Source organism: Vicia villosa, unplaced genomic scaffold (genome assembly GCF_029867415.1).
Source record: "Vicia villosa cultivar HV-30 ecotype Madison, WI unplaced genomic scaffold, Vvil1.0 ctg.000428F_1_1, whole genome shotgun sequence".
In the NCBI taxonomy this organism is placed as follows: Eukaryota; Viridiplantae; Streptophyta; class Magnoliopsida; order Fabales; family Fabaceae; genus Vicia; species Vicia villosa.
The window spans coordinates 687,227-703,114 of NW_026705204.1; the positions used below are offsets into that span (position 1 = coordinate 687,227).

Sequence of the window (15,888 nt, forward strand, 5' to 3'; positions counted from 1 at the left end):
AATTACCTTGTACATCCCACACCCAAAAAAATGTCTACCTGGGTTCGAATCAGTCTATGAGGTCATCAATGAAGCTTCAAGCCCACACATGCACTCGCTTCGAAACACACATGAACGTGTACCTCCGATACTACTGGACTTCGTGCATTGAGACATCTTCAGAAGCTCAAACTAGAAAACGAAAGAAGAAGAAGAAAAGGTGATGAAGGAGGAAGAAGAAGACTTTGCCCTAGGATGAAGAAGGAGACTACACTTGCGTTGAAGGATGAAGAAGACAACCTAGTATTTAAAGTTTTTTTAGTCCATTAAAATAACATAAATGTTTTTAGAAATATTAAATATTAAGTTAAAAATTAAAATTGAATTTCAAAATAAATATAATGATGTGGCAAGTGACGAGGGACCTTAAAAAATTCACCTAAATTAAAAAGTGCATTTAAGCCTAATATTTATCTAAAATTCAGTCTTCTTTTTCTCCCTTTGATTTGTTGCACCAAAAAAATTGATTTTTAGAGTGAAAATAGTATTGGAGAAGTAGGGTTTTTAGATTGTGGAAAGTGAGTGCTGGTGAAGAAATGTAACAATGGGGAGTGATCTTGCTGGTTCAAACTATATCAGATACTTCCGTAGATGCATCTACGAAATAATGTGGCGCTAAGCCATTCTGTGGATGCACCTATGGAACAATCCCTGAACTGAATTTATGTGTATTTTATCCCCATTTGTACCAGTTTATCATACTTCCGTAGATGTACCTATGGAACGTGACATTTAAAAAAAAGGTAATTCTGGATGTATATCTACGAAAGCAGAGGCATAATTGAAATTTCACACGGTGTATAAGAGAATCATGGGGTACATTGAGAAATTCACTTATTGGAAGGGTTAGTATTCCATGTCCACCCATAATTTTAGATAGATAAAAAAGTGAAAAAAAATAAAATAAAAGGAAATTTGAAAAGAATTAGAAAGTAGGATAAGTAAAGAAGGGGTTCAAACATTGATCTCTTTTAACAAACAAGCGAAACTACTGGGCCGGCCCATCAAGTGTTTTGTCTAGGGTTTGGATCATTTATAAGTTTATCCCTGATCAACACCATAGCTAGGGTTTCTGATACACTTCACTTCTTCAACAGCGTGTGATTTCGTTGCCTCATTCGCCACTCCATTCTCATTCTGCAAGTTCGTTGTTTTCTCAAGCTTTGCTCCTTACCTCTATCTATTCCATTTTCGTTTTCGTTAACTAACTGTCGTTGAATTTTTATGCAGTCATGGCTGAAGTTGCTCAAGAACCCGTTGTTGTTGTTTCAGATCCCTCACAGATCGAAGTCAAACTCTTTAACCGCTGGAGCTTCGATGACGTCCAGGTAATTTCAACAATTTGAGTTGATTTGGTTTTGTGTTTAGGGTTTGAACTATCTGTTTAGGGTTTCAATTCATTGTTACACATTTCTGATTTTGTTTTTGTTTTTATGGTGTTGTAGCTCTCTGATGTGTCTTTGAGTGATTACATTGGAGTTCAGGCATCCAAACATGCCACATACGTTCCTCACACTGCTGGTAGATACTCTGTTAAGAGGTTTAGAAAGGCTCAGTGTCCCATTGTGGAGAGGCTCACAAACTCTCTCATGATGCACGGTAGGAACAATGGAAAGAAGTTGAAGGCTGTTGGAATCATCAAGCATGCCATGGAAATCATTCATTTGCTAACTGACCTGAACCCGATTCAGGTCATTGTTGATGCTGTTATTAACAGGTATGATTTGTTTGCTGGGAAATTAGATATCTATTTGCTGGGAAATTAGATATCTAACTCGTGGTTATGTTTTTTGGATGGCTGCTGAAATTTGAATTTGATGTTTATACATTTGGTTTTTAATTATTGTAATGAATTTATTTTTATTTGGAGGATGGAGTGATGAATATTTGTTTCCCTATTGGTTTGATAGTCTAAATGATGCAATTGGTATCATGTCTGACCATTCTCCTTACATTCTAATTCATTATTTCTCAACTATTTCTCAAATATGCAGCTAGATACAGTTAGATATGTTTGTTATTTTATGGTTAAAATAAACTCTTCACTCTAAATGTTGTTAGAGCATGTTATTTTATTGTGGTATACTACCACTCCTGTGTTATGACTGTCTTAGATGTGTTTTGTTATTAAATCTAATTTGTTATAAAGCTTAAAACAATGACAATCTCTGTTGGAGAATGACATGATGATTGGTTATTTCCCTATTGGTTTGATTGCCCGAATGATGGCGTTTTTGTATTAGCTCTATCTGATCATTCTCCCTATCTCCCAGATTATTTTAATTTTCTACTAATAATTAGATGAGTTTTTTTACCTATTTTTATTGTAAAGACAAACAATGTTTGTTTTGTTAGAGCATGCCAACTTTTGTGATATCTTACTTCGCATGTGTTATGACTATCTTAGATGTGTTTTAAAGTTAAATTTACTCTGGTTTTAGAACAAGTAACAATGCTAAGCGGTAGTTGCAGAATGACATGATGATTGGTTATTTCCCTATTGGTTTGATTGCCTGGATGATGGCATTTTTCGTATTAGCTCTATCTGATCATTCTCTCTATCTCCCATTTTATTATAATCTTCAATTTAACTTTTTTTTTTAATTTATTTTTTTAAAATTTCAAAGTAAACTCTTTTAAGATGTATTTTGTTAGAGCATGGCAACTTTTGTGATATCTTACTGCTCATCGGTAATGATGTTTTGACGTGTTTTAATGATTAATCTATTTTGGTTTTAAAGCAAATAAGAATGACAATCAGAGTTGGAGAATGACATGATGATTGGTTATTTCCCTATTGGTTTGATTGCCCAGATGATGGCATTTTTGTATTAGCTCTATCTGATCTTTCTCCCCATCTTCCTGTTATTAATTATAATTTTGAAGTAATAATAAGATATGTTTTATTTGTTTTTTGTTTTAAAAATAAATCCTTTACTATGTTGTTTGAGCTTGCCACTGCTCATTAGTTATGACTGTATTAGATCTGTTCTTGTGTAAAATCTATTTTGGTTTTAAAACATATACCTAAGACAATTAGAGTATGAGAATGACATGATGATTGGTTATTTCCTAATGGTTTGATTGCCCTGATGATGGCATTTTTGTATTAGCTCTATCTGATCATTCTCTTGTAAAATATTATAATATATAGAATCGTGATTGTTCTTATAATAATTTACAACATGGCTTACCCCCTTAATAAATATAATTTTGATTGTTCTTTTTATTAAATCAACATCAATCCACACCTGGAATATTTATTTCTAGAAAGAATACATCTGGCTATGCTACACACGGAAAGCTATTAGTTAATTATATATTTGAAACTTTAATCTGATTCGTTTTCTATATTTCTTTTGGCCAGTGGTCCCCGTGAAGATGCTACTCGAATTGGTTCCGCCGGAGTTGTGAGAAGACAAGCAGTTGATATCTCACCCCTTCGCCGGGTTAATCAAGCTATCTATCTTCTCACTACTGGTGCACGTGAAGCTGCTTTCAGAAATATCAAGACAATTGCTGAATGTTTGGCTGATGAACTTATTAATGCAGCAAAAGGTTCATCCAACAGGTATGCTTTTAAAATTTGATATCTGGTGCTTATAGTTTGTGATGAGTTAAATCGTCTGTCTATTTTGTTGAAGTCTTATTTTTTCGGTGTCTTACTGATGAGTAAATATTATACTTTGTTTCAGCTATGCAATCAAGAAAAAAGATGAAATTGAAAGAGTTGCCAAGGCAAATCGTTAAGCAGCTTGTGACAGCAAGCACAGTATTGTCATCATCAGATTTTGTTTTTTCATGTACCTTTATTAATTGTGTTTTTGACTTTAGTTTCATAGCTTTTCACTGGCGTACATAACGAGTAATTTTCTTTCTTAAACGTGAAATCTGTTTTCCTAGACCATGATGTGTTTGATTACCTTCATAAATTATAATATGATAATTTGAATGATGGTAGTGTTTTATGCCCACATAATGCCTCATTTATGCTTAATCATGTGACTTGTTACACTAGATGGATTTACATTCTTAAATGACTAACATCTACTAAGGTTGTACACATGGCTTTCTATCCTAGATACTAGTACAAGACACTCATGCTAAATATCTAAGTTTTATTAAGGTTATCCTTGTACAAGTTGCCCATGCTATATTCAGCCTACGGTTTTTGAAAGCTACACGTACTTCTGTAAATCAAGGTGGGAATGGCATGGAACGTGCGGTAGTGGCGATCTAACTTAAATTTGAGTACCGAAAGTTTTTGCCCAACAATCTTCTACAAATTATTTGATTTTTTACAGAGGTGCAATCAAACAATCTTAAACTAAGCTTTCTTCTAACTTTATCAATGAGTGAGATAGGAGAGTTGATAATATTTAGGATACTGTAACAAAAAAACATTTATATAGGAAAAATTTGGTTTAAAAAGTATATCAGGATGGTTGCTTGGAAATCAATTTCAATATCAACGTAGTTGATTAGGTTAATAGGTTAAGCTAGAAAACAAACTAGTAATTGTCACTTAATCCGCTGTTTTTCACAATGAGTGATCAATGTCACTATTTCACACATATTAAAAAAATGTATTTCACACATATATTAAAAAAATGTATAAAAGTAAGAGAGACAATCATGTTTTACTATTGTACCCTTATTACATTGTCCTTATTATATATTGAGAACAATCTTATTATATATTGAGAACAATGAATTAATTAGAAGCTAGAATTATGATAATGATGAATTAATTAAAAGGAAGAATTGGAAAAAGTAGGGGTGGCAAAACGGGTCAGGTCCGTTGGGCATGTCTGTTTTACTCGCACTTTAGTGCAGGGCGGGCCAATGATTTAGACCATCACCCTCTAATGTGACCGCTCCGCTCTGTTTTTTATGTGGGCTTTTGCGGACACATGAACTTTTGTATTTTTAGGCTTAAAAAGAGCGAAGCCTGCGGGCCTGCCCCACCCTCATTTTTAGTGTGGGGTAGGTCAAAGTTTTAGGCCCACATCCTTAAGTATGTCCGTTCTGCCTCGTCCTATTTTTTGTGGGCTTTTACGGGGCGGGCCTTAACGGGTCGGGTATGCCCATCTGCCACCCCTAGTAAAAACTGTATTGGAAATTGAAATGTGTCATTTATTATGAGACACTATTTTATTTTAAATGAGTCACTTATTGTGAGACGAAAGGAGCATATAGTTGAGTTTTCGTTTTTTTTTTTAAGAAAACTTCTTTGGCTCTGTTTGGTAAAAATAGCGGTTGTCTGATAAGCTAGCTGATAGTTTATGGCTGATGGCCCATGACAGATAGCTTATAGCTAATGACTAATGACTTATAGCTGATAAGCTAATTGAAGTGTTTGGTAAAATTAACGGTTCAACTAGTTGATTAATTAAAATGACATAAAAGACGTTTAATATGTAATTATTTTATTTTAAATTAAAATAAATTATAGAGGATAAAAGTGGATTTTAGTTAAAATAATAAGGGTAAAAATGGAAGAAAAAATGATAAGCTATAAGCTAAAACACTATTTGAAATAGCGTTTAAGCTATAAGTTAATAAAATAAGCTATAAGCTCGTGATAAAAAGACCGTTACCAAACATGTCTTTTATTATTGTATGAGCTTATAAGCCATAAGCTCAAAAAAGGACATGCCAATTTCAATTATCACCTCAACACGACAGAAAATCAATCCGATCGATATTAAGCTTTCTCACCAACGATCCTCAATCGTAATCCAAGAAAGAATCACCTAAAAAAACCAACCACTTTACAAATCTTGCATCAACAAAAAAAAACTGATCAATGTAACAAACAAACATCAATATCAAAACATAAACATAACAAAACAGAGAAATAAGTTCAGTATTTAAGAACTAACAGTTACCCTTACCCCAATTCAGATTACAACAATTAATGCTTACAAATTAAAAAAATATATCAAACAAGAAAACTCATACATTTTGAAAGCATTGCGGTTAGTGAGTTCTATTAAAAGTGCATCAGAAAGTAAGTTCCTACCAAAAGGTAATGCTTTAGAACCATTTTTACGCATTAAAGAAGCCATTAAGATTTTGCTTGGAACATAGTTTTGTTCAATTTGGATAGTATTAGCAACAATAACAACAACTTTGTTGTACTGTCCACACCTGTCAGAAAGAACATGCTTTTGAAAGATCCGATTATATTTTAATACTCAAAACAAACAAATGTTTTTAAAAGATCCGATTATATTAAAGATCCACCACCACCACCATGCTCACGAATGGCCCAACATAATTGCAATGCCAATTCTGTCTAATGAAAATTCAATGAATGTTTAATCCAAGATTGTTGCAGCACTCCCACATATAGTTAAAATTGTTCTTGGCTAACCTTGTCTGGGCTGTCATAAGCTTCTCCAAGTATGTCCATTATAGGTTTCTATAACAAATTCATGAGATGTTAGATATAAAGTTATTCACGACATATACAATAGCAACAATACTCTTAACTTCATTCCTTTCACGATGTATTCCGTTTAAATCTCTATCAACTATATCTTAACAGCTTTTTCATTCAGTGCTTTGATCTTCTTCACAGTTTCCACTGCTTCCTCGATAAGACACAAACACGTGGGCCTTGACAATAATTTGACACAATAGAATAATTATAATCCACATGCTGCAACAACCTAAAATCAGATCACAGTTTGAGTTATTATAATCCACATGTGTTTTGTTTTGATACGATATAGTAGACAAAGATTCAATCCTATACAAAAAAAAAAGAGAGGATGCTAGCTTATAATGGCAAGGATAATTGCACTAAGCATGCTAGCTTATAATGCGCAAGGATAAGTGCAATATCAACACCCTTCACTTCAGATATACCAATTCAAAAAAATTCAATCCTATACAAAAAATAGAGGATGATAATACAGGATTAAAACAATAGTACAACTCATGTAATCTACCCAAATATTCCACATAATTATGCAAAATAAAAAAAATCAGCAACAAATCCAAATAAATCCTCATTAAGCGTTTCAAATTCCAAAACGAATTCATCACTAAATCAGTACCACTAATCCCAAATATATTTAAGTTCCTTATTATTTGGCTTACAACTTTTCTTCTGCTATTTTTTTTTCTTTTTTGTCATCATTCAAAATTCAATTTTTATTTCAAATTTCAATCGAATCAAACCATTTCATCTTTGAACAACACCAAACTGCATATTTAACTTATTGTTTTAATTCACTTAAAACCCTCAATTAAAAATCACATGCAAACCCTTAAATTTTTGATCAGATTGTAACGATGATGGATGAACAGAAGCATCAACCAAGGCAAGATCCCCAAAATCACAACACAAGCAATTAGGGTTTTAAAACTGAAGCGGTTACTGGATGAAAATCGAACGGATCAATGGATTTGGATACGACAACTGGAAGATAATTGTTACCTGACAAAGATTCAAATATGAAGCTCATGAAACTTGTAACACCCTGGATTTCCGCTTACCCCGCGGGGCTTCTGGCCTACTGTCATACCCTAATTTTTGACCCCCCTGAGATGACATATCTTCAGGATTTTCATCAAGTCAAAGCAAGTACCCAGAGCAGTCTGGCATTCAAACAAGGGTGTTCAAAGACAAGGAAACTCAGGCAAAGGATCAATCAATAGGAGGATTAGTCTCTAATACAATCATAAGACTCAAGAGCTTCATTATTTCACCTATGATTGATTAGACACCCAGTCATATAAGTACAAAATTACTCAGATCCACAAACTAGGGTTTTGAGCCTTATCAAGGACTAAAAATCAGGGATCACCTTTGGGAAACCATAAAAAGCCCTGGGGGATCATTCAAAGACATCAATCATCTTCAAATAACTCATATGACAAGATCCACTGGACATCACACCTCATTTCAAAGTCTACAGTCATTATTTTCATCTGGTCGACAATTAGGGTTTTTGACCTAATTCACCAAGATAGTTGACTTTTAATCAAGGCATGAATCCAAAACTCAAGACATGATTCAAGAATCTCTACTACCTCAATATAATCCATTTACATCATTCATTTGAGGAAAAGATCTTGATTCTACACAAAAGTCCAAAATCTCACCTTATCTAGAAAAAGTCAACTGTATAGGATCACCATTGACTTTTGAGATCTTTGGTCAAAAAATGACTTTCAAGGATCAATATCATCAATATATGGATGGTAAAGTCATTTGACCAAAGAAATTCAAAGAAATTCATCAAGGAGCAAAAAGTCGGGAATTAGGGTTTTTTTAAGGCATGGTGAGAACTCAAAATTTCACCTACACAACTCAAAAAACTTCCAACATGAAAGTTGTAGATCTTGCAAAATAAAACAACATCTTACAAAGGAACTTTTTTCAAAAGATCAATCATTTAAGAGTTTTAGAAGTTTTGGAGTTTTAGGTCATAAACACTTAGAAATTTTTCTAAGTGTTTTAACCTAGTTTTCTTCCAACTTTGGCCTCATTTTTCACAAATTTGCCAAAGGATTTTGAAGAAACTCCAAACTAATGATTTGAAGTAGATGTTTAGGGCTTTCCAAATTGTGTTCAACCTTCTCCAAATTCATTTTGAGCTAAGAGTTATGCTTGTTCAAAGTTGGCCTCATGAAGTGAAATTATAGGTCATGCATCATTTTTGAACTTTGAAATTTTGTGCACATGACCTCAAATATGGATGCTACACGACCCATAACACATCTGAAAACATGCCATGCATTCATTTTCACCATGCCATGATAATTGAGGAAGATTCCTAAAACAAGAACATGTGATTATGTAATGATTACATTTGTGAATTTATGGCAAATTGATGAATCACCCAAGGAATCTTCTCACCAACCAATTAGAGCTCACTTTGCATCTGAAATGTCCCCTAAGATCAGATAGAATCAATGGATGGGGGAGCTGGCTCAAAAATGCAATGATCACACTTGGATATTCTTTGAAATTTCTTCATGGCTAAGAAACCAAACTTGCTTCACTAAGCAAGCTCACTCTCTCAATCAGTACTGAGTCATTTGCCTATAAATAGGAGAGCATACTTCAGTAGAAAAACACACCAAAGCAACCATATTCCTTGCTTTCTCTTTCTCTTCTCATGCTTATTGTTTTTCAAAGTTCTTTGGCAAGAAGAATCGATTTCTTCAAACCATAGCTTATCTTTGGAAAGTAAGCATTCTAACATCTCAAGGGAGGTCATTTGAGGTGATCCAAGCACCTGGATCATTTCTACAAGTGGAGGAACACCATTGTTGCTCTCACTTAGGAGCAGTTGCAGTTGGAGGTCCATAGTGCAATTCAGAAGGTTTCCAATCAAGCTAAGCATCCAGGCACGTTCCATAGGAGGTAGTGAAGCTGTTCAGATGGCTGCAGCTCATCTGTAACTCAAGAATCATCACCCTCCATGTTCACTTGAAGCTGAAATCGAGGGAGGTCCATAGAGTAATTCAGAAAGATTGAGGTTACTAAAAGCATTCAGTTAGCATCACTGAGTCACAAGGAAGCTTTTGGGATCATTCATACAAGCTCAGTTGCTCTCTATCATCCTCACGACTTCCATTTTCAGAGGTAAGTTTCTGAACCTCATCTCTTTAATTTAAGCATTCTTTAAGAAATAGCTCGATTCTATCTTGTTCAGCATCATCAGAGGATTGAAAACCCTCTATCATCATTCATTTATCTTTCAGCATAGCCATTTAATTTGATTTTTAAGTTTTAGGGTTCTTCACGATTTCTGGTAAATTAGTTAAATATAGTTGATATAAATTTATGATAGTTACATATTTAGAATCGTGAGTGGATTTAGAGCAAGTTTGGTCTTTACATCTTTGCAAATGGTTGAGAAATGAGCAAGTTCATAAATTTGAAATTTGAGAGCTTGAGGTTGAAGACGAAGATGGTGGTGGCGCGCAATTTTCAAACTCAGGTCTAAGTTTATTTTATTTTGATTGATACCTGTTTCATTAACGACTAAAACATGATAGCCCAGTGGTAAAGAGTGTTTGTGTGTTGCGCGTGCCCAAGGTCTGGGGTTCGAATCCCCCTCGCCCCAGACCTTTTGATTTTATTTCTTTTTTTCACTTCTATGCATTTGAGTAATATATGAATTGCAATGGAACCATGCATATGACACCAAGCGCGCGTTGGCTCAGTGGTGTTGTTTTGGGCTGGTAATACAAAGGGCGTGGGTTCAAACCTGGTTGGTGACAAAACCCTATTTTTTACCACTTTTTCCCATTTAATTTCTTCACAACTTTAACCAATTATTTAACCTATCAAATTAATTTATTTTCACTTCATTTTTCACACACTTGTCACTTAATATATCTATTTTGTGAATAATAAAAAAAATCATAAAAAATATTATTTATTTCATATATTTTTATTAGGTTTAAAATAGTATGTTTTAAGTGTTTTTTTCTTAAATACTTTAAATATATATTCACTTTGTTTTAACCTAATCATTTTGTAAATAAGGTTTATGATAAAACCCTGTTTGTTTAGGTTTTAATTAGGCATAGATCTTCATCTTTACCTTAATTAAGTTGACTTTTGTCAATTTTCAAAACTGTTTTCAATCTCCGAATAAGTCAAATGATTAGGGTTTTCAAACAACAAAACCTTGTATCATTCTAAATCATTTTCCAACTGTTTTTTCAACCAGTACTGTAAAGTACTGGGCCTCTAATAGAGTGTAAGTACCAAACACCTTCTCTTCTTAGCTTGTTTTCAAAACTGTATTTTCAAAATCTTCTTTCTGTTTTCAAAACATTCTTCTGGTATTTGAAGGGCATTATTCCCGGTGAAACTCTTCAGATACCTATGTGACCTTTGTCCATCTTCACTTCTTCTGTTTTCAAAAACCATTAACTGTTTATCATATATATATTCAACTGTTATCAACAAAACAACAAAAAATACTGTTGAGGCTCTGTACATACTTCTTCAAAGGCCTCCACTCCATCCAGGTTAGGCTTTACAAGCTTTCAATTTACAGTCTTTATTTAAATTACTGTCAAACATAAACTGTGCATATATATTAGTTTAGAACTACGTTTGAGTATAAACCCTAGGACAGTTAAACTATATATATATATTATAGGAATATGGCCTAGGATTGAGAATGTCTTCCCGGTGAAGGCTCTTTCCTAATTAGAGATCTGTAGTTCAAACCCCCAAGATGAATTATTCCCGGTGAAACATCTTGGCAAAAACCTTAGAATCCAAAAATAGGACACATCCACCCAAAGAGGAATTATTCCCGGTGAAACCTCTTACCCATTTGCTTAGAGCCAAAATAAGTTCAAAACTACATAGCTTTCTTCTGTGCTATAACAAGGACCCTCGATTAGCCTCCTCTTGGGCTTTGTACAAGGACCCACAGGCTTCTTAAAAGCATTTCCAGCTTTCTCTTGAGCTTGTATACAAGGACCCATCAGGTTTCTTATAAACATAGGAACAGGTCTTTAGTCACCTTTTAGCCTACCCTGGTGAGTTTCTTCCAATTAAAACCAGACTTTAAACAAGCTAAGTTTGTCTCAATTTTGCATTGAGTACACCTTTTGGAATGAGAGACATGGACAGTCTCTGTCACCCTTATCTTCATCAATCTTCCTTAGCAGAGTCTAGGATCTATGTTTATTTTCTCCTCAACATGAGTCAGCCTTCATCTTGGGCTTAAAACAAGAAGTCTCCACTAGATAATCTTTCTGCCAATCATTTCAATAAAATCCCTGGAAAGGGTTAGCCTCCAAATCAATCCATCATTTCAATAAAATTCCCTGGAAAGGGTTAGCTTCCACACATTCCTTCATGTTAATAAAAAACCCCTGGAAAGGGTCAGCCTCCAAAAACATGATAAAGTCAATTAATAAATAAATAAAGATTCATTTCTCCTAGGAGATAATTTCCCCAAAAGAGTCAAAACCCCTGGAAAGGGTCAGCCTCCAAAAACATGATAAAGTCAGTCTTTTACCAAATAATTTCTCCAGCTGAGTCAAAATCCCTGGAAAGGGTTAGCTTCCAAAGAAAAACAGTCTTTCAATAAATAAAATCTCCTCAATAAAAGTCAAAACCAACAAAAACAGTTAGCCTCAACCTTGGGCTTCATACAAGGCACCAAACAATAAAACTCCCTTGTCAAAGAGTCTGCCACAACCTTGGGCTTTGTACAAGGCAGAAAATAGTGTTTTCCCTAGCTAAAGTCAGCCACAACCTTGGGCTTTGTACAAGGCACACAAAATAGAGTCATTCATAGTCTCAAAAAATTCAGTTATCCTCAGCAGTTAGCCACAACCTTGGGCTTTGTACAAGGCATACAAATAGAGTCTCCCTAATTAGAGTCAGCCTCAATTCTGGGCTTTGTACAGAACACTAAATAAAAATCCATCAAATAAACACTCTCCAATTAGAGTCAGCCTCAATTCTGGGCTTTGTACAGAACACCAAAAACTCCTTAGTTTAAATTCTCCCCAGTAGAGTTATTATTTCAATAAGTCAATAAAATCAATCAAAAAGCCTCAAGCTTGGGCCTCATACAAGCCAGTTAAAATTCAAATCTTTTATACAGTAGATAGACATAGCTTATCTCTATAGAGAGATATTTTTACTACTCTACCACATTCAAACAAACATTACATTTCATTTCAATTTTAATCAAGTCTCCCATTTAGGATTTTGAAAGGCATGAGCTGGCAGTAAAACCCAGACATGTGGTAACTTTCCCTAATTTGGATGAGCATCTTTCTTTCATTTAAGAGGCATTTGACTGGTATACTTGCACATACACAAGTAAGGTCCCCCTCTTGAATGAAATGAATTCAGTTATTCTGTCACTCCTTTAAATGTTTGTGGTAGAATAGTACTAATACCTCTCTGTAAAGATGATTTCATGTCTCTTTACTGTAAACAGAGATTTAATTCCAAGCTTCAACCTTGAGCTTCAAGCAAGGCACCAAAAACAAGTAATTTCCCTAGTTAGTTCCCCGAACTACATTAAGCTCTGACTTCCACTAGGGATATGTAGGCATGAGGTTCACAAGGAATCTCAGCGAGCTAATAAAATACCAAAAATAGTCAGTCTGTCTATCTGTCTGTCTTTCTTTAATCAATTCAATTCTCTCTCCTAACACAAAGGAGAAACTTTCCCAATCATTAGCAATAAACACAATCACAATGACACAGAGAAGGTTCCTGTAGAGTACTACAGATATGTAGGGTGTTTAAACACTTCCCTATGTATAACCGACCCCCCGGACTCCAGAATTTCTAGTCTAGGTGAAATCCCCACACTTAGCAAACTCCTAGGGTTTAGTTGAGATCTTTTTTTCCCTTTCCTACTCGTAGGACCAATAAGAGAGTTCGTGTGATATCGTAGGAAGAACTGAAACAAAATTCATCCCACCACGGGCGCATTCTCCTTCCAAATTTCGCGTGAAGGGTTTAGCGTGCCGTCCTCCCAAGTGAAACGGGGAGGTAAAGAAAACGACACCACACCTACCAAGCATGTCACTAGCTTAATCAATACTCCCCCTAGGTCCGCTTATTGGCTGCCCAGGAAATATTGTTTTTGCCTCCCGCAGGAATCGAACCACGTACCTAGGGGTTAAGTACGTATTCATAGCAATTCCTGCTACCAATTGAGCTAGTAGCTCAAGTGGTAGCAGTAATTGCTATGAATACGTACTTAACCCCTAGGTACGTGGTTCGATTCCTGCGGGAGGCAAAAACAATATTTCCTGGGCAGCCGATAAGCGGACATAGGGGGGAGTATTGATTAAGCTGGTGACATGCTTGGTAGGCCGGAAGCCCCGCGGGGTAAGCGGAAATCCAAGGTGTTACAAAACTTGCTTCAATTTCAGAGACAAGAGAATACAAACAAAATAATCAAAACCCTAAACTATAATCACAAAAATTTGAATACATTCAGCTAAAACAAACAAAAGGGTGTATCCAACATATAGAAAAATCCAAACTTTATCAACGAAATACCTCGAATACAATAGCGATTTGAGCAAAAATCAAAACTTTATCAATGAAATACCTCTAATACCACTTCTGCTTCATGACCCAATTCCTTCAATGTTTTCAAAGAAAAATGCAAATACATCCTCTTCCGCGGTACTGATTCTCGTGACTTCCACACTTTTTACCGGAAAATAGTGTATCCATGGAAATGCTGGATCTGAAGAAAAAAAAGAAGAGAAAGAAAGAGATTGAGATAACAAAATAAAGTGAGAAAAATAGAGGCAGAGCCATAAAAAGAAGAAGAAGGATGTGAAAGAGGAAAAAGGCAAGTAGGAAGTGATAGAAGAAAGAAAGTAATTCAGTTTGGAGCAGAAAGTTTGAAGTGATATGAGCAAAAGAAACATTTTTGGGACAGAGGAGAAATCTGCAACATTGGTACTCATGAAAAAGCAACTTATGTAGGCCAATTGCAACACAAACACACCAAGTGATTAGTTTCAATGTAGCCAATTTCTGAATTTAGTCACAAAAAGTATTTTTTTTAGACATATTTTACCCCCAAAACAATGAGGTGTTATTTTTTAAGTAAAGGACAAATTAGTATTTACCAGGTACATTTGTTTTCTTATTTTATATATTTGAATCAAGAGACTATACAACATAAACAATAATTATTGCGCGTGAATAGTTTCATGGTTGCATTATAAACAAAAAAGTAGTTGTTGCAAATTGAACAATCACCTATCAATGAAAAAATTACAGACTAAAAAGATTAATAAAATGAAGCTTCTGTTACTGAAAATCCTTTCCATGGGAAAATGAAGAAGTCCTTGAACCTAATAAGTAGATATTAGAAGTTGCAATGTGCAGAGAGAGGAAGAAATCTACTATTCATTATTTTCCAATCTGAAGAGATACTGTTACATTGAGGCATATATATATATATATATATATATATATATATATATATATATACTACAAGCTATACAACTATGTAGAATGAGTATTCTATACAAGTATCCTACTTTTACATAGTATGCTAACTTATACAGTAGAGAGATATTAACATATCTCTAACACCCCCCCTCAAGATCAAGGAGGTACCACCTTGAGCTTGCACCTGAGATTCTGAAATGCAGCAGTCCCAAGGGGCTTTGTGTGAGTATCTGCAATCTGGGCAAACGCCGTAACATGTTGAATCACTAGCTGCTTAGCTACAACACGTTCTCGAACAAAATGAATGTCAAACTTGACATGTTTTGTGCGAGCATGAAGAACATGATTGTGGGATAACATCACTGCACTCAGATTATCGCATAGTAAGGTGGGAGGATGGAAGGGGATGTGCAGCTCTGTCAACAATGACTTTATCCAAATAAATTCAGCTGTTGTATGTGCAAGAGCTCTGTATTCTACTTCTATACTCAATCTAGCAACAAGAGATTGTTTCTTGGAACTCCACGCAATTAGATCAGAGCCAAAGAAAATTCATGAGCCAGATATTGATCTGCGATCATCAGGATCGTTGGCCCAATCCGAATCACTGTAGGCTCGCAAGGAGAACTTCTGAGTTGAGCCAGATGGAGAAAATACAATGCCATGAGAGATGGTACCACTGAGATACCTTAGGATCCTGCGAACAACTGCCCAGTGGGTATCAAGAGGAGCAGACATGAATTGACAAGCTTTGTTAACACTGTAAGAGATGTCAGGCCCTGTGAGTTTTACATATTGTAATTCTCCAACAATGGATCTATAGAAATGAGGAACAGATATAGCCTGGGAGCCAGGTTTACTTAGTTTGCAAGTGCTGAGCATTGGAGTTGGGACACCATTTGCTTGAG

At 35.0% G+C, this 15,888-nt stretch overlaps 1 protein-coding gene, 4 non-coding genes and 1 pseudogene across 5 annotated transcripts; all 6 read left to right on the forward strand.

The window, feature by feature from the left end:
- The first annotated feature begins 1,031 nt into the window (after positions 1–1,031).
- LOC131628173 (small ribosomal subunit protein uS7) lies at positions 1,032–3,994 on the forward strand. Its single transcript, XM_058899040.1, has 5 exons — positions 1,032–1,182; positions 1,270–1,367; positions 1,485–1,756; positions 3,407–3,610; positions 3,735–3,994. The coding sequence occupies exons 2-5, from the start codon at positions 1,272–1,274 to the stop codon at positions 3,787–3,789; spliced, it is 627 nt and encodes a 208-aa protein (XP_058755023.1). The 5' UTR covers positions 1,032–1,182; positions 1,270–1,271; the 3' UTR covers positions 3,790–3,994.
- On the forward strand, positions 1,909–1,985 carry LOC131628184 (small nucleolar RNA Z102/R77; annotated as a pseudogene).
- LOC131628186 (small nucleolar RNA Z102/R77) lies at positions 2,216–2,298 on the forward strand. Its single transcript, XR_009291688.1, has one exon. It is a non-coding gene; the product is annotated as a small nucleolar RNA Z102/R77 (small nucleolar RNA).
- Positions 2,511–2,594, forward strand: LOC131628185 (small nucleolar RNA Z102/R77). The gene has a single exon (XR_009291687.1). It is a non-coding gene; the product is annotated as a small nucleolar RNA Z102/R77 (small nucleolar RNA).
- LOC131628188 (small nucleolar RNA Z102/R77) lies at positions 2,808–2,890 on the forward strand. The gene has a single exon (XR_009291690.1). It is a non-coding gene; the product is annotated as a small nucleolar RNA Z102/R77 (small nucleolar RNA).
- LOC131628187 (small nucleolar RNA Z102/R77) lies at positions 3,087–3,168 on the forward strand. Its single transcript, XR_009291689.1, has one exon. It is a non-coding gene; the product is annotated as a small nucleolar RNA Z102/R77 (small nucleolar RNA).
- Positions 3,995–15,888: the final 11,894 nt, after the last annotated feature.

What these genes read in the sequence shown, in the direction of transcription:
- LOC131628173 (XM_058899040.1), top strand. Translation starts at nt 1,272, where the DNA reads ATGGCTGAAGTTGCTCAAGAACCCGTTGTTGTTGTTTCAGATCCCTCA. An exon ending in GTTGATGCTGTTATTAACAG is followed by an intron (nt 1,757 to 3,406) that starts GTATGATTTGTT and finishes TCTTTTGGCCAG; the next exon opens with TGGTCCCCGTGAAGATGCTA. An exon ending in GCAAAAGGTTCATCCAACAG is followed by an intron (nt 3,611 to 3,734) that starts GTATGCTTTTAA and finishes ACTTTGTTTCAG; the next exon opens with CTATGCAATCAAGAAAAAAG.